Raw genomic sequence first — 15,979 nt, 5'->3', positions numbered from 1 at the left:
GTTTTCAGCAGGGGAGCCGCCACTGCGCTCCACTCTGCCGCATGTTATGCTCATGGAAGGTTCTCAAACGGTGTTGCCTACCCTATTACCCTCAGCGCTATCATTGGGTTGAGCGGCTGGCTTCCCTGCTCCAGGTCTGACACTGATAATTATTGACGAAAAAACAGTCATGTTATTGATACAGTATATTGGTATCTGTTAAGCTCATATACGAATATTGTTCAGGACCCTGAGGACCAAGATTGAGAGCTCACAGACTGCTTTCAGGAGGGCTGCTGCCTTGCCGATAATGCTTGGCCATGGAAGAGGTTAGCATTGCTATTGTTTTGCAGTCCATGTGCTGAATTAATCTCTTCTGAATTGTAAAAATTTACTACTACTAGTACTAAAAATGGTTAATTTCCTTCTGTGTTCCTGCAGGCGACGAGGTAGTCATGTACAGGAACGGCGAGAGGTCGTCCGAGTTTCTGCGGAATTCGGGCTTTTCGTACCTGAATTTCAAAGCCTACAACGGGTACTACAGATGGACATGCACAATTTCCCACATGATCATTATTTTTCTTCTGAAATTTAGTAGTACTAACATCATGTCATTTGTGCAGACTGGGCCATCACACCATCCCTGAGGAAATGGACGATGTCTCCAAGTGGCTCAGGGCAAGGCTCGGGCTTGATCGCTCTTGCGGCTAATTAAGTGGAGAAGCTTGTGCCTTGGTGGCTGACACATGACATGAGAGAAATGTATTGACACTATAGAGGAGGAGAAGGTTGATATATATAGGTTAATCATATGAAGAGATCAGGACCGGCATGTGTTGATATATAACTCCTCACTACTGAATTTCATGTTACACTTATATTGTACTAGTAAGAGTTGTACCCCAGTTATATTGTTTGTTTTGATTGATCACACCAGTAATTTATGTCGATAGCTTCTAATATATGCTTGTGTTCTACTACTTCTGTAGCACTCCAGTGTAGACTTTTCACGTCACGTCATATCATCATCAAAACACACCAGAGAGATTCATAAAATTCTCAGGGAAAAGATTTGGAAGATACTAACCATATATGTTCTAACCTGTGGCTATTTGGAAGATAATAACATATACTGAGCAAATCTCAAGTGGTGTATGGTTTTAGGTTGATCATCAGCTTCATCAAGATCAACTTCCACCGAATTTGTTGATCTGGCTGCCAAGGTGGAGATTACAAGTGTCAGTTTTTTAGGGGCCCTGCTGTAGTAGGGAGTTTGCGTCATTGCTCAGCGATCCATCGCCCTGCTTTGCGAACCCCTCGTGTGTTTGGGGATCAACATTGTGCTGAAAGTCTGAATGATTGAAGATGATGTCTTCGAGGCCGCCGTCACTGCACAAAGGAACACATGATTAGAATGCTAACACATCCCATATATACGGTAAACTGTCACTTGCATGTTGGTCCGATGAAATAAACCAAGCCGTGGAGCAGGTGTAAATACATCACAAAGAAGACTTATCACATCAAACTGTTCATGAAAAAGTTTGCTGCGGCAAAGTCTGGTAACTTGGATCATAATTTGGCAACGATTGGGATTTTTGTTGGCAACGTTGGCCCATCTTTATTGCCCCTCCTCTTCATATTATTGCCAAAACCTACCAATTCGATTTTTTTTCTTTTGAAATTTCACCCGATTCGGCATAGCAGTAGCACAGGAGTAGATGGCATCTGACAAGGATGTTGAAAATAGAACTCACCCCAGGGCTTGATTTGGCGGACCAAGATCAACATCCATGTCACTCAATTCGCTTGGGATGTGGATATCGTCCATGCTGATACTTGCTTCTGTGGACTGAGAAGCCATGTCGTCGTTGATGTTTGCGGACGATCCATTCCAACGGGCAAGTGTTTCACCGGAGCCGCCAGATGTTCCTTCAGGACTGTCGCTATGTGGTTGAGCCGCTGGCAATTGATCATGCAAGAAGACGACTGAGCATAAAGTATAATGCTACGTACAAAATAAATGAAAGTAGAAGAGAATAGATGTGTGGCGATCGATGCACTGACCGCCTTTCACTCCGAAGGTGTTGGCGCACCCTGTGCACTGGCACTTGTCGCTGCACCCGACGCCGTGCTTCGATTCGAGACGGGCCGCAAGTCGAGCATGAGATCGAGCACCGGCAGCACATGAAGTCATGCAAGGCAAAACAAAAAAAAAAGCAGAGGAGACGTGAGTATGTAGTACGTACGTACCTTGAAGCACTCGCAGTAGAGCTTCTTGCATTCAGAATTGCGGCAGTTGCATCCCTTGACGTGCACCCCTGCCACTTGCTGCCGCTGCTGTTGCAGCCCAGGCCCATCGCCGGCGATGATCTTGGGCTTGAAAGCGTCGGGCTTCTTCTTCATGATGTACTCTGCGCGCTCATCCACCTCGTCGGAGTTGTCCTCTGTGTTGCGGCAGCCCTGGCAGGAGCACCTCTCGTCGCAGAACACCCAGGCCTCGAAGCAATGGCAGTAGCTGCATGCATGTGAATGTGGTTTCCGTGAGGAAGACCGTAGGAGCACGTCGGCGGCGTCGCCAGTGGCTTACTTACCGCTGGAGGCACTGGGTCTTCTCGCAGGTGCAGTGCGGCAAATCGTCCATGGCGGCCAAGGAAGAAGGGTCAGAGGGGACAAGACGGGGTAGGAGGCAGATCTGTTCGAGTCTGATGCACACGGAGTCTCCGAGGAACAAACACGTCCTATACAATACAAGTGCAGAGACAGAGTCTATGCAATTCTAGTCTCTTACGACGTGCTGGACTGGATATCAGGACTCTAGCTTCCTCTGCGGGCGGTGGGTCCTGTTATGTTCATTTTTTCCTTCCGTTCAAGCAAATCAACAGTCCAACAATGCAAAGGGAAGCGAACCAACATGGCGCCGGCGCGAGGAATACGGGCGGATCCGGGGGCGGCAGCGACCGATCTGGCTGCTGGTGCGGCGGTTTGTTCCGGTGGCGGCGGCGGCGTCCTGCTCATTCATAGAAAGAGAGACAGGGCGTGAGGGAGAGAGGAAGAAAGGAGAAGGAGCAGGGGGCGCAGGGTCAGGGAGGCTGTCGCTAGCGGTGGCGGCTCCGGCGACCGGCCGGCGGGCTTCCCAGGCAAGGCTAAGGAGTACGCTAGCCTGAGATTCAATAGAGGTATGTTTGATTTTTAGAATTGGGCTTAACAGCCTGTTTGTTGTGCTTCATCTTCTGAATTGGAAACCATGGCGTGCCTGAATATTTTTTCTAGAACATGGTGCTTGAGTTGGTAATCATTCGTGGGTGATTTATCCCATATACTGATGGATCATCCTTTGGAGTGCATGACTTGAATGGATTTCTGAATTCCAAACAGTATGCTCTCGTGATGTTTGATTAGGGTCTTCTGTGAATCCGTACCAAAACCATGCTTGTAATTTCTTGTTCCCTCTCTCTAATCCGGGACAAACACGGTGATTCTGGTCGGAGCCGTGGCTACGTGATTCTGGCCCGCGTGCATCCATAGTCAGAGGACGCCGAGCCTTCCTCGCTGCCAGCAACATCAGCTCGTCTCGGCATGAGGTCTGCACGCTTACCTTATACCTTTCTAATGGAAACTGAACTGGGATTTTTTTGTCTACGCTGCTTCTTGCAGATAGTCCATGGTTTGTACAAATAACCACATGTAAATCTTAATTTAGTTGATATTGGAAAAGATTGTTTCTTTCGAACCTTATATGTGGAGCAACTAGAAATAGTACCTATGTGTTTTTTCCTGGCTCCCACATCAGACCAGTGCTCTAATGTTTGTTCCAGGTTGAGCATGGCAATAATGTACAGTTTGAACTTCGTGCTGGCAGAACTTTTTCGTCTTGAAGCATTCTGTGAATTACACCATGAATAGCAAGAACATCAGGCCATTTGAGAGAAGGGGTGTCCTGGAGTTCTCCCTAAATCTTACTGCATTCTTAGTGATAATGAGGAATTATTATTCACTTGAGAAAATAAAGATTAAAACGGTGAGGCTCTCAAAAGTGAAATGACTTTCTGAGCTGGACATTGACCTTTTTTTGAGCTAGATATTGACTTTCTGAGTAGCACAATATAGGTCCTATCTGAAGCCTTTTACGTGCCTGTTATAATGATCTTTTTATTTTCCTTTGCATATTAACTAGAGAATATTATTGTCTGCTATAACTGCTGAAAGATGTCATATTCCTTTGTTATAATGCTGTTTGCAGTAGGAGGTGTACGCCTCTCATTCAAAGAAGAGGCTCAACAATCTTTTGGATGGACTTATGATTACCACATATATGATCTTATGAAGCAGGAGTTGAGAACTACAAAATCCATCTATTCCTAGAATGGAGCTGGTTGAAGTTGGGCCTTCAATGGACCTGGTAGTTAGGTGGCACCGACGTTTAGTAAAGCCAATTTTTTATGAGGAAATGCACCAAAAAAAGTTTAGTGGAAGTGGATTAGATTGTTTGTGGTCATATGCTCTTGAGAAAATTTGCGCTTTCTTTATTTCTTCTGATTATATTTTTTTGTTTATTTCTAACTGACATTGATATGCAAAAGAAAATCCTGTGATTTTTTTTGCCCTCTCATTGACCATTTAAATTTTCAGTCATAGCTATATACAAAGAAGTATTGTACCATATAGTTTTGTCTTTTCGGAAATGTCTAAAGGCCTGTTACATGCATCATTTTCTCTTTCATATCCTTCATTTGAAACTGAAAATATGAACCATTTTGTTGATATGAACATTAGTTGCAAGGTGAATAAATAGTGGTCGACAATGTGGCTGGATGTACATGAGCATATGTTGTATCTTTGACGCCATTCATTTTGAATCATTAGAATAATAAAAGAGGTTTGTTTGTATAATTATTTTCCAGGTTTCTAAACACATTTATTTATCTCTTTTGTATCCATTGCAACACATATGTTTCCCTAAATAAAATGACTGTACAATTGTGTGAACTGAGTGGCTGGTCGTTACTGTAGATTAAATTTCTCACATTAAGAATCTTTGCCTGACGCTACAAAAAATATATATGTTTTGTAGCAGGATTAGTGATCAAATATATCCTTTTTGTTGTAAATATTTTAGTCTGCTACTTTGTTCATTAATTTTTCTGGGCATTTTTGCTTAAGTTTTATTTCAAAGCAAAATCATATCGAGCTATCTACAAGTTAGAATTGTCCAAAACAGTTTCTGTAACATTGTATATCATGTGTTTTCTCTTTTATTCATAACATAATATGCAGTCACACAATTTATATCTTGGTTGTGAATTCCAGAGGGGAAGGTAGCCTTCCAGGCAGTTAGAGCTTCGTCACTTGGAAGGTAGACAAGCAATGCAAGCCAACAAAGAATTAGGGAAGCACCGAGTTCGCCGGACGTAGCAGAACGTTTGTCGAGTGAACATTAGTTGCAAGGTGAATAAATAGTGGTCGACGAAGTGGCTGGATGTGCATGAGCATATGTTGTATATTTGACGCCATTCATTTTGAATCATTAGAATAATAAAATAGGTTTGTTTGGATAATTATTTTCCAGGTTTCTAAACACATTTATTTATCTATTTTGTATCCACACATATGTTTCCCTAAATAAAATGACTGTACAATTGTGTGAACTGAGTGGCTGGTCGTTACTGTAGATTAAATTTCTCACATTAAGAATCTTTGCCTGATGCTACAAAAAAAATCTATGTTTTGTAGCAGGATTAATGATCAAATATATCCTTTTTATTGTAAATATTTTAGTCTGCTACTTTGTTCATTAATTTTTCTGGGCATTTATGCTTAAGTTTTATTTCAAAGCAAAATCATATTGAGCTATCTACAAGTTAGAATTGTCCAAAACAGTTTTTGTAACATTGTATATCATGTGTTTTCTCTTTTATTCATAACATAATATGCAGTCACACAATTTATATCTCGGTTGTGAATTCCAGAGGGAAGGATAGCCTTCCTGGCAGTTAGAGCTTCGTCACTTGCTGATCTAACAGTATAGACAAGCAATGCAAGCCAACAAAGAAAATTAGTTAGGGAAGCACCGAGTTCGCTGGAGGTAGCAGAACGTTTGTCGAGCCATCCAATATTGCCAACGGTGCCTACACCAGAGGTATGTGATGCCTCGACCATCCTCAGAAACAGCCTTGCTATTCCCCCTTCCCTTTCTTCTTGAGATTGTCGTATGATCGTCTCCCTGTAATGTGATGTAGCACTGTACTATGCACTTCAGCACTAAGCCCAGAACCTAGCTAGCTTACTTGAGGGTCGGCTCTGGATTTTGACGATTGTGTTTGTGTATAATTTGTGAGGGGCTGTAGAGAGTCAATTAACAAGTCAATTAATACAAACCTGTTTTTCTCTACGGTCCTCTGAACATACTCGCTATAAGAACTTATATTTCAATATTTGAGCACTGAAAAAATTGTCAAATTGACTGACTGCCTTGTGAGAAAGTAGCAAGAATGAACTCAGGAAATTCTGCAAACGATATCAGCATTGGTTTGTGTAGAACTGTGGATGTTTCTCTTGCAAGTCTAGGTTTTAGACTAAAAATTCCTGCAGTTGTTTGGGTAATGTTTTTTTGTTAGGAATTAGGAGAATTGTTATGTAGTAAAATTACCAAAATTCTTACAAAATATTCTGCAAGTTTTGTTTGCCGCTGCTCAGTCAAGCAAAGCCAACTGCTCGCCACTATGTGCGGTTCTCTTGCCATTTCATGGGGTGCAACCGCAAGTGGCACACAAGACTGTAGTTGTGGTGTTCTAAAATTGACTGATGTTGATGTTTCTTTTAAAGATTGTGGTATTTACCAATTTGGTCCCCGGGTTATGTACTCATTTCCTTTTCTATTCTTTGTAGATAATTTGCTTCAGTTCATCGAACTACCTGCTGAAACATGTGTATTGTTTCTCAATATATTGGGCATCAATCCACCTCTCATGAGATCTCTGAATTTTCGACACATATTGTATTGTATTTGCTGAATTATTTCCTCCAGATAACTATGCTTGGATTCACAAATGCGTGCAATGCTTTCAAGTAGAGGTAGTTCAATACTTAAGTTGTGCTATTCCACTTTCAAGTTTTTGGTCCTAGAAGTGTAATACTTGGTAGGTTAGCTGCAAAAGCGGAATGTATATGGCCTGAATTTATATTTCAGAGTGTACAATCTGATTCAGAGTATTTTGACCCCTTGCGTTCTAAAACGTTTTGTTGTATCGTTCTGTCCTGAAAGAATAGAAGCAATTCTTCTATGTGAGAGAATATAAACGTTATTCGCAAACAACATGCAACGTCATTAAGTTTCCTATTACCAATTTAAACACGATCAGTAATAGCACAACTAAAGTTTGTGAACATATCATTATAAAATGGTCGGTTGGATTGAATTTTGTATGGATTCTACAAGGGCCATTTCTATGGAATTACAAATTAGCTTTACATTTTTATGGATGGGTTCATCGTCTTTGGATTTCCCACGTTCGGATGTGTTTGTGATCAAGTGGACATCATGACCACCATCAGTAGGGTGGGAAGGAGGCTGTGTGATATTTTTTCTTTTCCCGTTGCAACGCACGGGCATTTTTGCTAGTATGGCTAAAGGGACAGTGGTATTTTCAGCTCACCAGGATTCAAGTCCTGGTGCTCGCATTATTACTTGATTTATTTCAGGATTTCTGGTGATGCTTACTAGCACAAATGCCCGTTGAGGACATGGGTTATGATATGGAGTAAATTGATTTGATCAGACATATTTCGCGTGTGGGATTATTTATTTAATTTTCTTTTTTTACCATGAAAAACAGTGAGAGAGTCTGTCACTGTGATTTTCTATTAAATGAAGTGAACACTGTACAGATTACAAATTACAACATGGTTAGTCACAGTATGACTAAGGCACAAATGCCCGTTGAGGACATGGGTTATGATCTGGAGTAAATTGATTTGATCAGACATATTTCGCGTGTGGGATTATTTATTTATTTTTTCTTTTTTTTACCATGAAAAACAGTGAGAGTCTGTCACTGTGATTTTCTATTAAATGAAGTAAACACCGTATAGATTACAAATTACAACATGGTTAGTCACAGTATGACTAAGGCAGGAGGGGGGGGGGGGGGTGTTATTAGAGAGAGGTTACAAAACTATCTAGGAAATCTTTATTTTTCTCGAGGAGCGAAAAGTCTGCAATAGATCTTTTTCTCCAGGATGTGAAACTAGGCTAAATTCCTGTGAAGTGTTTATCATTCCTCTCTTTCCAAATGCTCCAAGAGGCTGTGAAGAATATCTCCATGAAAAGTGGTCGGTTCCATGCTATCTTTGCATGTGCAATCCAATCCAGCCTTGTCCCCTGGGAAGGCCATGAGATGCCAAGGTAGCTCCAGCATTGTACACTAAAATCACAGGTGAAGATCATGTGTTCTAGGGTCTCCTCTCTTTTGGAGGTGCACAGGAAGCATCCAGGGTCATCATCAATGTTGTAGTGCCTTCTATTCGGCATGTTTTTTGTGTTTAGCCGGTCTGACAGGAGTAACCCGCAGAAAGCCTTAATTTTCATCGTGCATTTTGATTTCCACAACCACAAGTATGCTGGATGCATTTGGGCGTCTCTGAAGTAGTGGGCATAGTATTTTCTAGATGTGTAGTCTCCCTTCCCTCAAATGCAAACCCATTTGTCATGCACTGTTGGTTGGAGGTTCAGTTCAACAAGTGCAGTATCAGTTTTTTTGAAGATGCAAGAGAGTTTCACTTGTCTCCTTGTTCAGTCTTTTTTGTCCACACACAACCGTCTACGGATTTTGTCCAGAAGTTCAATGATGTTTTGAGGGATTTTAAGAGTGCATAGGGCAAAAATTGTGAGGGAGGTAATGACTGAATTGAGGAGTGATAGTTTGCCACCGTAAGATACCATTGTCCAAGTGGCCGATAGTCTCCTTTCAACACTGCAAACGAGGGGCATGAGGTCTTGCACTGAGGGGTGTGTGGTTCCCAGGGGGAGGCAAAGGTATGTAAATGGCATTGAGCCCAGAACACATCCAAAGATGTCAGCCATGCAGGAGCTGGTCTCTCCATCATAGTTTATGGGTATGAGCGTGGATTTATGGAAGTTAATCTTCATACCAATGGATGTGGCATAGTCTGCCAGGATGTTCTTGATCGTGTTGGCTTGATCGGCTTCTGCTGGTAGGAAGATGATCATGTCATCTGCGTATTGGATAACCGGGTAGTCATCTTGCCCCTCTATAGCAAAAGGTAGACTGATTTGACCCATGCAAAAAGCACTGTTAACAGTGGCTTGAAGTAGATCAGCCGCAAGCACAAAGATTAAGGGGGACAATGGATCACCTTGGCGCACCCCCTTTTTGTAGTGGAATTGTCTCCTCGGAACACCATTGAGGAGAACCGATGATTTTCCAGAGGAGAAGATGCATTGGATCCACTTGAGCCAGCGATCATCAAAGCCCATGTTCTTCCTAATGTTGTGCATTGCTTCATGGTCAATTGTGTCAAATGCCTTGGAAAAGTCAAGTTTAAGGTGAGCAATAGGGTTTTTCGATGTATGGCATTGGAATATATATTCATATGCCCAGGACATGCAATCTTGTATGGATCTTCCCTTGAGAAAACCATATTGGTTGTGGTGTATTATCTTGAGAACCAGTTTTTGTAGGTGGTTGGCAAGTAGTTTTGTGAGGACCTTGAGGCAACAATTCAGAAGTGTGATGGGCCTATAATCATCAATTGTGTCAGGGGAGTTTCTTTGGGATCAAAGTAATAAAGCCATCACTAATGCTCTCAAGGTTGAGGTTTCCTTCAAAGAATTGTTCATATAGTTTATAGAAATCCTCTTTGATAGCGTGCCAACATTTTTTTAAGGAAGATACCAGAAAACCCATTAGGCCCGGGAGCTCTATTAGTCGGCATTTCTTTGATCACCCTGTCAATTTCTTCATGGGTGAAGGGGTGGTCATTTCCTCTAGTCCATCTATTCATTTGATTATCCTGTTAAGGTCAAATTTCATGTCATTGTGTGATGTAGTGCCCAGCCTCTGTTTAAATGTGTGGAAGATGAGAGATTCCTTTCCAATGTGGTCTTCCACACATTCCCCAACAGGAGCAGAGAGTGAAGCAGTATGATTTTTTCTTTATCTTTCCGAAGCCATGGCTTGTTTTTTTTTTGAATTTTCATCTTCAAATTGGAACCATCTAATGGCGCACCTTTTCCTCCAGTATAGCTTTTGGTCATTGAGGAGTCCGAGTATGTGAGCTTTGAGGATATTCCTGAAGTTTGTCTCTAGTCTAGTTAGGTTTCTTTTGTTTTCCAATTCATCCAAGGCTGTGAGAGCTCTGTTTGAATTTTCAATAGCAACAGAGAGTTTGGAGATAATCTTGCTCCATATTTTAAGGTCATATCTTAGGATTCTAAATTTCCTGTAGAGGATAGTGGCAGCATTGGAAGCTTGTACTAGTTTGTTCCAAGAGTTTGTGACAGTGTTAAAAACCCTGGGTGACTAATCCAATAGGACTCAAATCGGTAGATCTTGCATTTAGGGATACTAGTTTCAATGTTGACAATACAGGGGATGTGATCAGAAACTGGTTACACCAAGGGTTTCACCATGGTGTTGGGGTAAGTGTGTGTCCAATTATTGGATGTCAGGAACCAATCTAGCTATTCGAGAAGGGGGTCAGACTGCATATTACTCCAGGTATAAGTGTGTCCTTTAATTGGGAGTTCAATCAGGTTCTGAGTTCTGATAAAATCATTGATGGTGATCATCTCAGAGATACTGCCACCAGGCTTATTGCGGTTCTCTTACTGGTACATCGAGCTGCTATACAAACGGGTTTTAACCCCTTTCCACAACGGCATTTTAAACCGTCGCTAGGCGAGTGTGGGCGATAGGGGGAGGGGTCCTTCCCACATGACCCAGAAACCGTCGAGGATAGGGAGCCATGATGCATACAGTTGTCCCTATAAAACTGTTTCTGATATCTCAAATATCCCAAACGCTCCATCCTTGCTACTCGTTTGTGCTCGCATTGCCATCATAGTTGTTATTCTGTGGTGCTACGTTTACGATGCGCGACCCATCACAAACAGTTTGCGATTATAGAATGTGTACGATAAGCAGACAATCACACACATTTACTTTTCCTCGACTGTATGCGATTCGATGTAAGAGTGCATATAGTTGTCCCTATAAAACTGTATGCGAAACTTGAATATATCCCACACGATTCATCCATCATACCCATGTTGGATGAAGACCCATCGAATGTGTTCTTCTATGACCAAACGTTCGCGATGCACACAACATCATAAACAGTCCATAATTGGCAAGCGTGTGTGATAAGGTGACTTTCGCAAACATTTAATAAGAAGGAACTGTGTGCGACGCTGTTGTTAATCTCACACGTTTTTTCTTGGCTGATTATGTGTGTAGTAGAGATTGATTGCACATGTAGTGGATCCGAGAAACGTGTCTGATCTCCACGTTTATCGCAGACGTTTTGCTTTCGCAAACCGTGTGTAGTGTAATCCCTAATTTATCCCTAATTTAATCCCTGCATTTAAAAATCACAGATTTTGAATTGAAAGTAGGCAATCACGTATTTCATATCGAACCATGTTTATTACAAATATAGGTTCAAGCACGAATGCATAATTCGATGCATAGGTACATATACTGAAGAACTACAGAAGTACCAAGTAAAGAATGATGAACCACAATTGTATTAAAGACTGTAAAGAGAGAGGCAAAAGACACTCTGGTTGCTGGAGAAGGTGAAGCGGAATGCCCATATTGTGCCCAGCTCCATGCGGTAATGCACACACAACTCTAGGCCAACCCCTTGTGATGGCTGCCCACCCATCCTTCACTGTATTCATTAGGACTTCTCGATGCTCATTGTAGTCTGGATGAAATACTTTAACCTTCATTGTGTGTCCACCAATCATGTACTTTGCGAGGTAATCTTGAGTAAACTACTTTGAGAACCACTGCAAACGAAAAAGATTCAGACATTGTTATCTAACAACTCATTATGGGCGGTAAAAAGTGAAGGCTGCAGAATTTGTAGTTACCATCCTACAACTCACTATTGTGTTGGATAGAGCGTAAACAAATAATTTGCTTGCCACCGTTCGTATCTTTTTGCTAATAATCTTTATCAGTTTCCTCACTTGATGATTGTTCATGAATATCTCATTGCCCCATACGTAAAAAGGGTCGATGCGTGGATCTTTGCCAAGGGCATATGTACCTACAAGCAACAAGTCAATATTAGAAGCTAACAAGTGTCCATGCCTGGATCTATATGCACTACATTACGGAACGACATGGGAAGTACAAGCCGAGGGATGAAACTAACCTTGGCGGAAAATGCTGGCCACTCCCGTTGTTGTCCTGCATAAATAGTGGAAAGACATGATAAGTACAACAAGCTTAACATCAAACAAATATAGCCAAGGTTAACAACATCATCTCCAAATGATAGCTTGAATGAGTTGGTTTCAACATGTTGTTAAAGCGGATATAAAATGGAAGGGAATGTTACCTAGAATAGGTTTCCATCAAATATTGCAATTCAAACTGGTATTGTTGAAAATGAATAGAACGTAGCTCATGCTTAAACATCACACTAGATAAATGTGTAAAACTGAAATAAAGGGCATGTGTTAACTACACCAGACATAACTGGAACCAAATATAGCCGTTCAAACTGGTATTGATGAAATCGAGTGACACAATTTCGAATTGCACAAAATGAACATCAAGTTGTGAATGACTGAAATAAACAAGGCGTAAATGATCAGTATAAAAACCAAATGTAGTCATTGAAAACTGGACAGAGTCTCACTGCAACCAACCTAACAAGCAAATACAGATAAACAGGGCATATGCTTGAAAACTGGATAAATGCTTACTGCAACCAACCTAACAAGCAAATACAGATAAACAAGGCATCTGCTTGAAAAATGGACAAATGCTCAATGCAACCAACCGAACAACCAAATATGGATAAATAAGGCATCTGCTTGATAACTGGACAAATGCTCACTGCAACCAACCTAACAACCAAATACAGATAAACAAGGCATCTGCTTGATAACTGGACAAATGCTCACTGCAACCAACCTAACAACCAAATACAGATAAACAAGGCATCTACTCACTATAAACAACCAAATATAGCCATTCGTGAAACTGAAGTGGACAATTCATACTTAAACATCACATAGCCCTATTGAACATTACATTTTTTGCATAACTAAAATAACTAAAGATGACACAGTTAAAACACCGCATGGCAAAAACTACTACAACAAAGGATACGAGTTGGCAAGCTAAAAAAGGTAAGATTTGCTGATATGATGTTGCCTCACATGTCATGGACGAGATCCTTCCAGTTGCAAGAGCACAAACCCATGGTTCGCTCTCTGATGTCGCAGATGGGCCGTTTCACCTTGGAAGAGCCTTTGTGGGTGCCCTCCTAGTGGTCGTGGTCGATGAGATCTGACTTGGCAATTGAGGATCCCAAGCCGCCGCCGTAGAACATGTCCTCCAGAAATGACAAAATGGGCTCAATGGCGTACAAGAATCGCAATTCCTTGACCGCGTGGCGGAGGAGATTAGCGGCAGGGCCGTCGAAGAGATCGATGATGGTTGAACCAGAGGGGTTGGGGATGGACCACTTAACCTATGATATGGCCCGCGAAGCCATCGTTGTCTACGCTAGCCCGCTGATGTGAAGCCTTCGGCATGGCAACATAGGCAACGTCCTCGCTGGCTTCCGCGGTGAGGTGTTGCTTCAAGATTGACATGTCAGGACGAATGGCGGCCACCTCCCCAACATACGCCGGAGAGGCCATGATAAACCTCTTTTTGGCCGAACGCTCGTTGGGCTCCCCGGGATACGTGGTCGGGCTTAGGCTGCGACTCTCTGGAGCGGGGGATGTGGATCTGGTGGGGAGGGACATGATACGTCTCCAACGTATCTATAAATTTTAATTGTCCCATACTGTTATATTATCATTCTTGGAGATTTTACAATCATTTTATAGCAACTTTATATCATTTTTTAGGACTAACCTATTGACATAGTGCCCAGTGCCAGTTCTTGTTTTTTTGCTTGTTTTGTACTTCGCAGAAAATAAATATCAAACAGAGTCCAAACGCAGCGAAACTTTTTGAAGAATTTTTCTAGACCAGAAGACACAAGATGGGCCAAAGAAGTACCGGAGGGGTGCCCCGAGGGGGGCACAACCCACCTGGGCGCGCCTGGGGGCCCAGGCACGCCCTGGTGAGTTTTGCCCACCTTGGTGGCCTCCCGCACCGCCTCTTTGCTCTATAAATACCCCAATATTCTAGAAATCCTAGGGGAGTCGATGAAAATCAATTCCAGTCGCCGCAAGTTCCAGAACCACCAGATCCAATCTAGACACCATCACGGAGGGGTTCATCATCCTCATTAGTGCCTCTCCGATGATGCGTGAGTAGTTCATTGTAGACCTACGGGTCCGTAGTTAGTAGCTAGATGGCTTCCTCTCTCTCTTTTGATTCTCAATACAATGGTCTCTTGGAGATCTATTTGATGTAACTCTTTTTTGCGGTGTGTTTGCTGGGATCCGATGAATTTTGAGTTTATGCTCAGATCTATGTTTTTATCCACGAAAGTTATTTGAGTCTTTTGATCTCTTATATGCATGATTACTTATAGCTTCGTATTTCTTCTTTGAATCTTTGGTTTAGTTAGGCCAACTAGATCGATTTTTCTTGCCATGGGAAGAGGTGCTTTGTGATGGGTTCGATCTTATGGTGCTTGTTCACAGTGACAGAAGGGGAACCGACACGTATGTATCGCTGCTATTAAGGATAACAAGATGGGGTCTATTTCTACATAAATAGATCTTGTCTACATCATGTCATCCTTCTTATTGCATTACTCTGTTTCTCCGTGAACTTAATACACTAGATGCATGCCGGATAGCGGTCGATGTGTGGAGTAATAGCAGTAGATGCAGGCAGGAGTCGGTCTACTAATCTTGGACGTGATGCCTATATAATGATCATTGCCTGGATATCGTCATGATTATTTGAAGTTCTATAAATTGTCCAACAGTAATTTGTTTACCCATCGTATGCTATTTTTCTCAAGAGAAGCCACTAGTGAAATCTACGGCCCCCAGGTCTCTTCTTTATCAGATTTGCCTTCGAGATCTATTTTTATTCGCTTTTATTTTCAGATCTATATTTCCAAAAACCCAAAAATACCTTGCTGCACTTTATTTTATTTTGCTTTTATTCGTGATCTATTTATCCAATCTATCATATTTTATCCTGTCAACTCGACAATTTCTGGCACCGTTACCCGAAAGGGATTGACAACCCCTGTGACGCCCCTGATTTGACCGTACACTAATCATACACGCAAACGTGTACGATCAAGATCAGGGACTCACGGGAAGATATCACAACACAACTCTACAAATAAAATAAGTCATACAAGCATCATATTACAAGCCAGGGGCCTCGAGGGCTCGAATACAAGAGCTCGATCATAGACAAGTCAGCGGAAGCAACAATATCCGAGTACAGACATAAGTTAAACAAGTTTGCCTTAAGAAGGCTAGCACAAACTGGGATACAGATCGAAAGAGGCGCAGGCCTCCTGCCTAGGATCCTCCTAAATTATTCCTGGTCGTCGTCAGCGGGCTGCACGTAGTAGTAGGCACCTCCCGAGTAGTAGTTGTCGTCGTCGACGGTGGCGTTTGGCTCCTGGACTCCAACGTTTGGTCACAACAATCGGGTATAGAAAGGGGAAAAAGAGGGATCAAAGCAACCGTGAGTACTCATCCAAAGTACTCGCAAGCAAGGAGCTACACTACATATGCATGGGTAAATATGTAAAGGGCCATATCGGTGGACTGAACTGCAGAAAGCCAGAATAAGAGGGGGATAGCTAA

The 15,979-nt window shown here is 42.1% G+C and overlaps 1 protein-coding gene and 1 long non-coding RNA gene across 3 annotated transcripts; both read left to right on the top strand.

Annotated features, from left to right (window-relative positions):
* Positions 1-3: 3 nt before the first annotated feature.
* Positions 4-957, top strand: LOC125526554 (acyl-protein thioesterase 1-like; the record flags this gene model as incomplete). The annotated part of the gene is made up of 4 exons (XM_048691225.1): positions 4-134; positions 226-308; positions 421-514; positions 603-957. Coding segments are annotated over 4 exons (396 nt in total), but the record flags the coding sequence as incomplete, so codon positions are not given.
* Positions 958-3,444: 2,487 nt separating this feature from the next.
* LOC125526555 lies at positions 3,445-6,961 on the top strand. 2 transcript variants are annotated; one of them, XR_007291773.1, is made up of 4 exons: positions 3,445-3,563; positions 3,798-5,390; positions 6,065-6,118; positions 6,868-6,961. It is a non-coding gene; the product is annotated as an uncharacterized LOC125526555 (long non-coding RNA). The 2 variants fall into 2 exon arrangements; XR_007291772.1 differs by having other exon boundaries at positions 6,065-6,961.
* The last annotated feature ends 9,018 nt before the right edge of the window (positions 6,962-15,979 follow it).

The sequence above is a fragment of the Triticum urartu genome, unplaced genomic scaffold, assembly GCF_003073215.2.
Source record: "Triticum urartu cultivar G1812 unplaced genomic scaffold, Tu2.1 TuUngrouped_contig_10461, whole genome shotgun sequence".
NCBI classification, from domain to species: Eukaryota; Viridiplantae; Streptophyta; class Magnoliopsida; order Poales; family Poaceae; genus Triticum; species Triticum urartu.
This window is presented reverse-complemented; position numbering and strand designations above follow the sequence as displayed.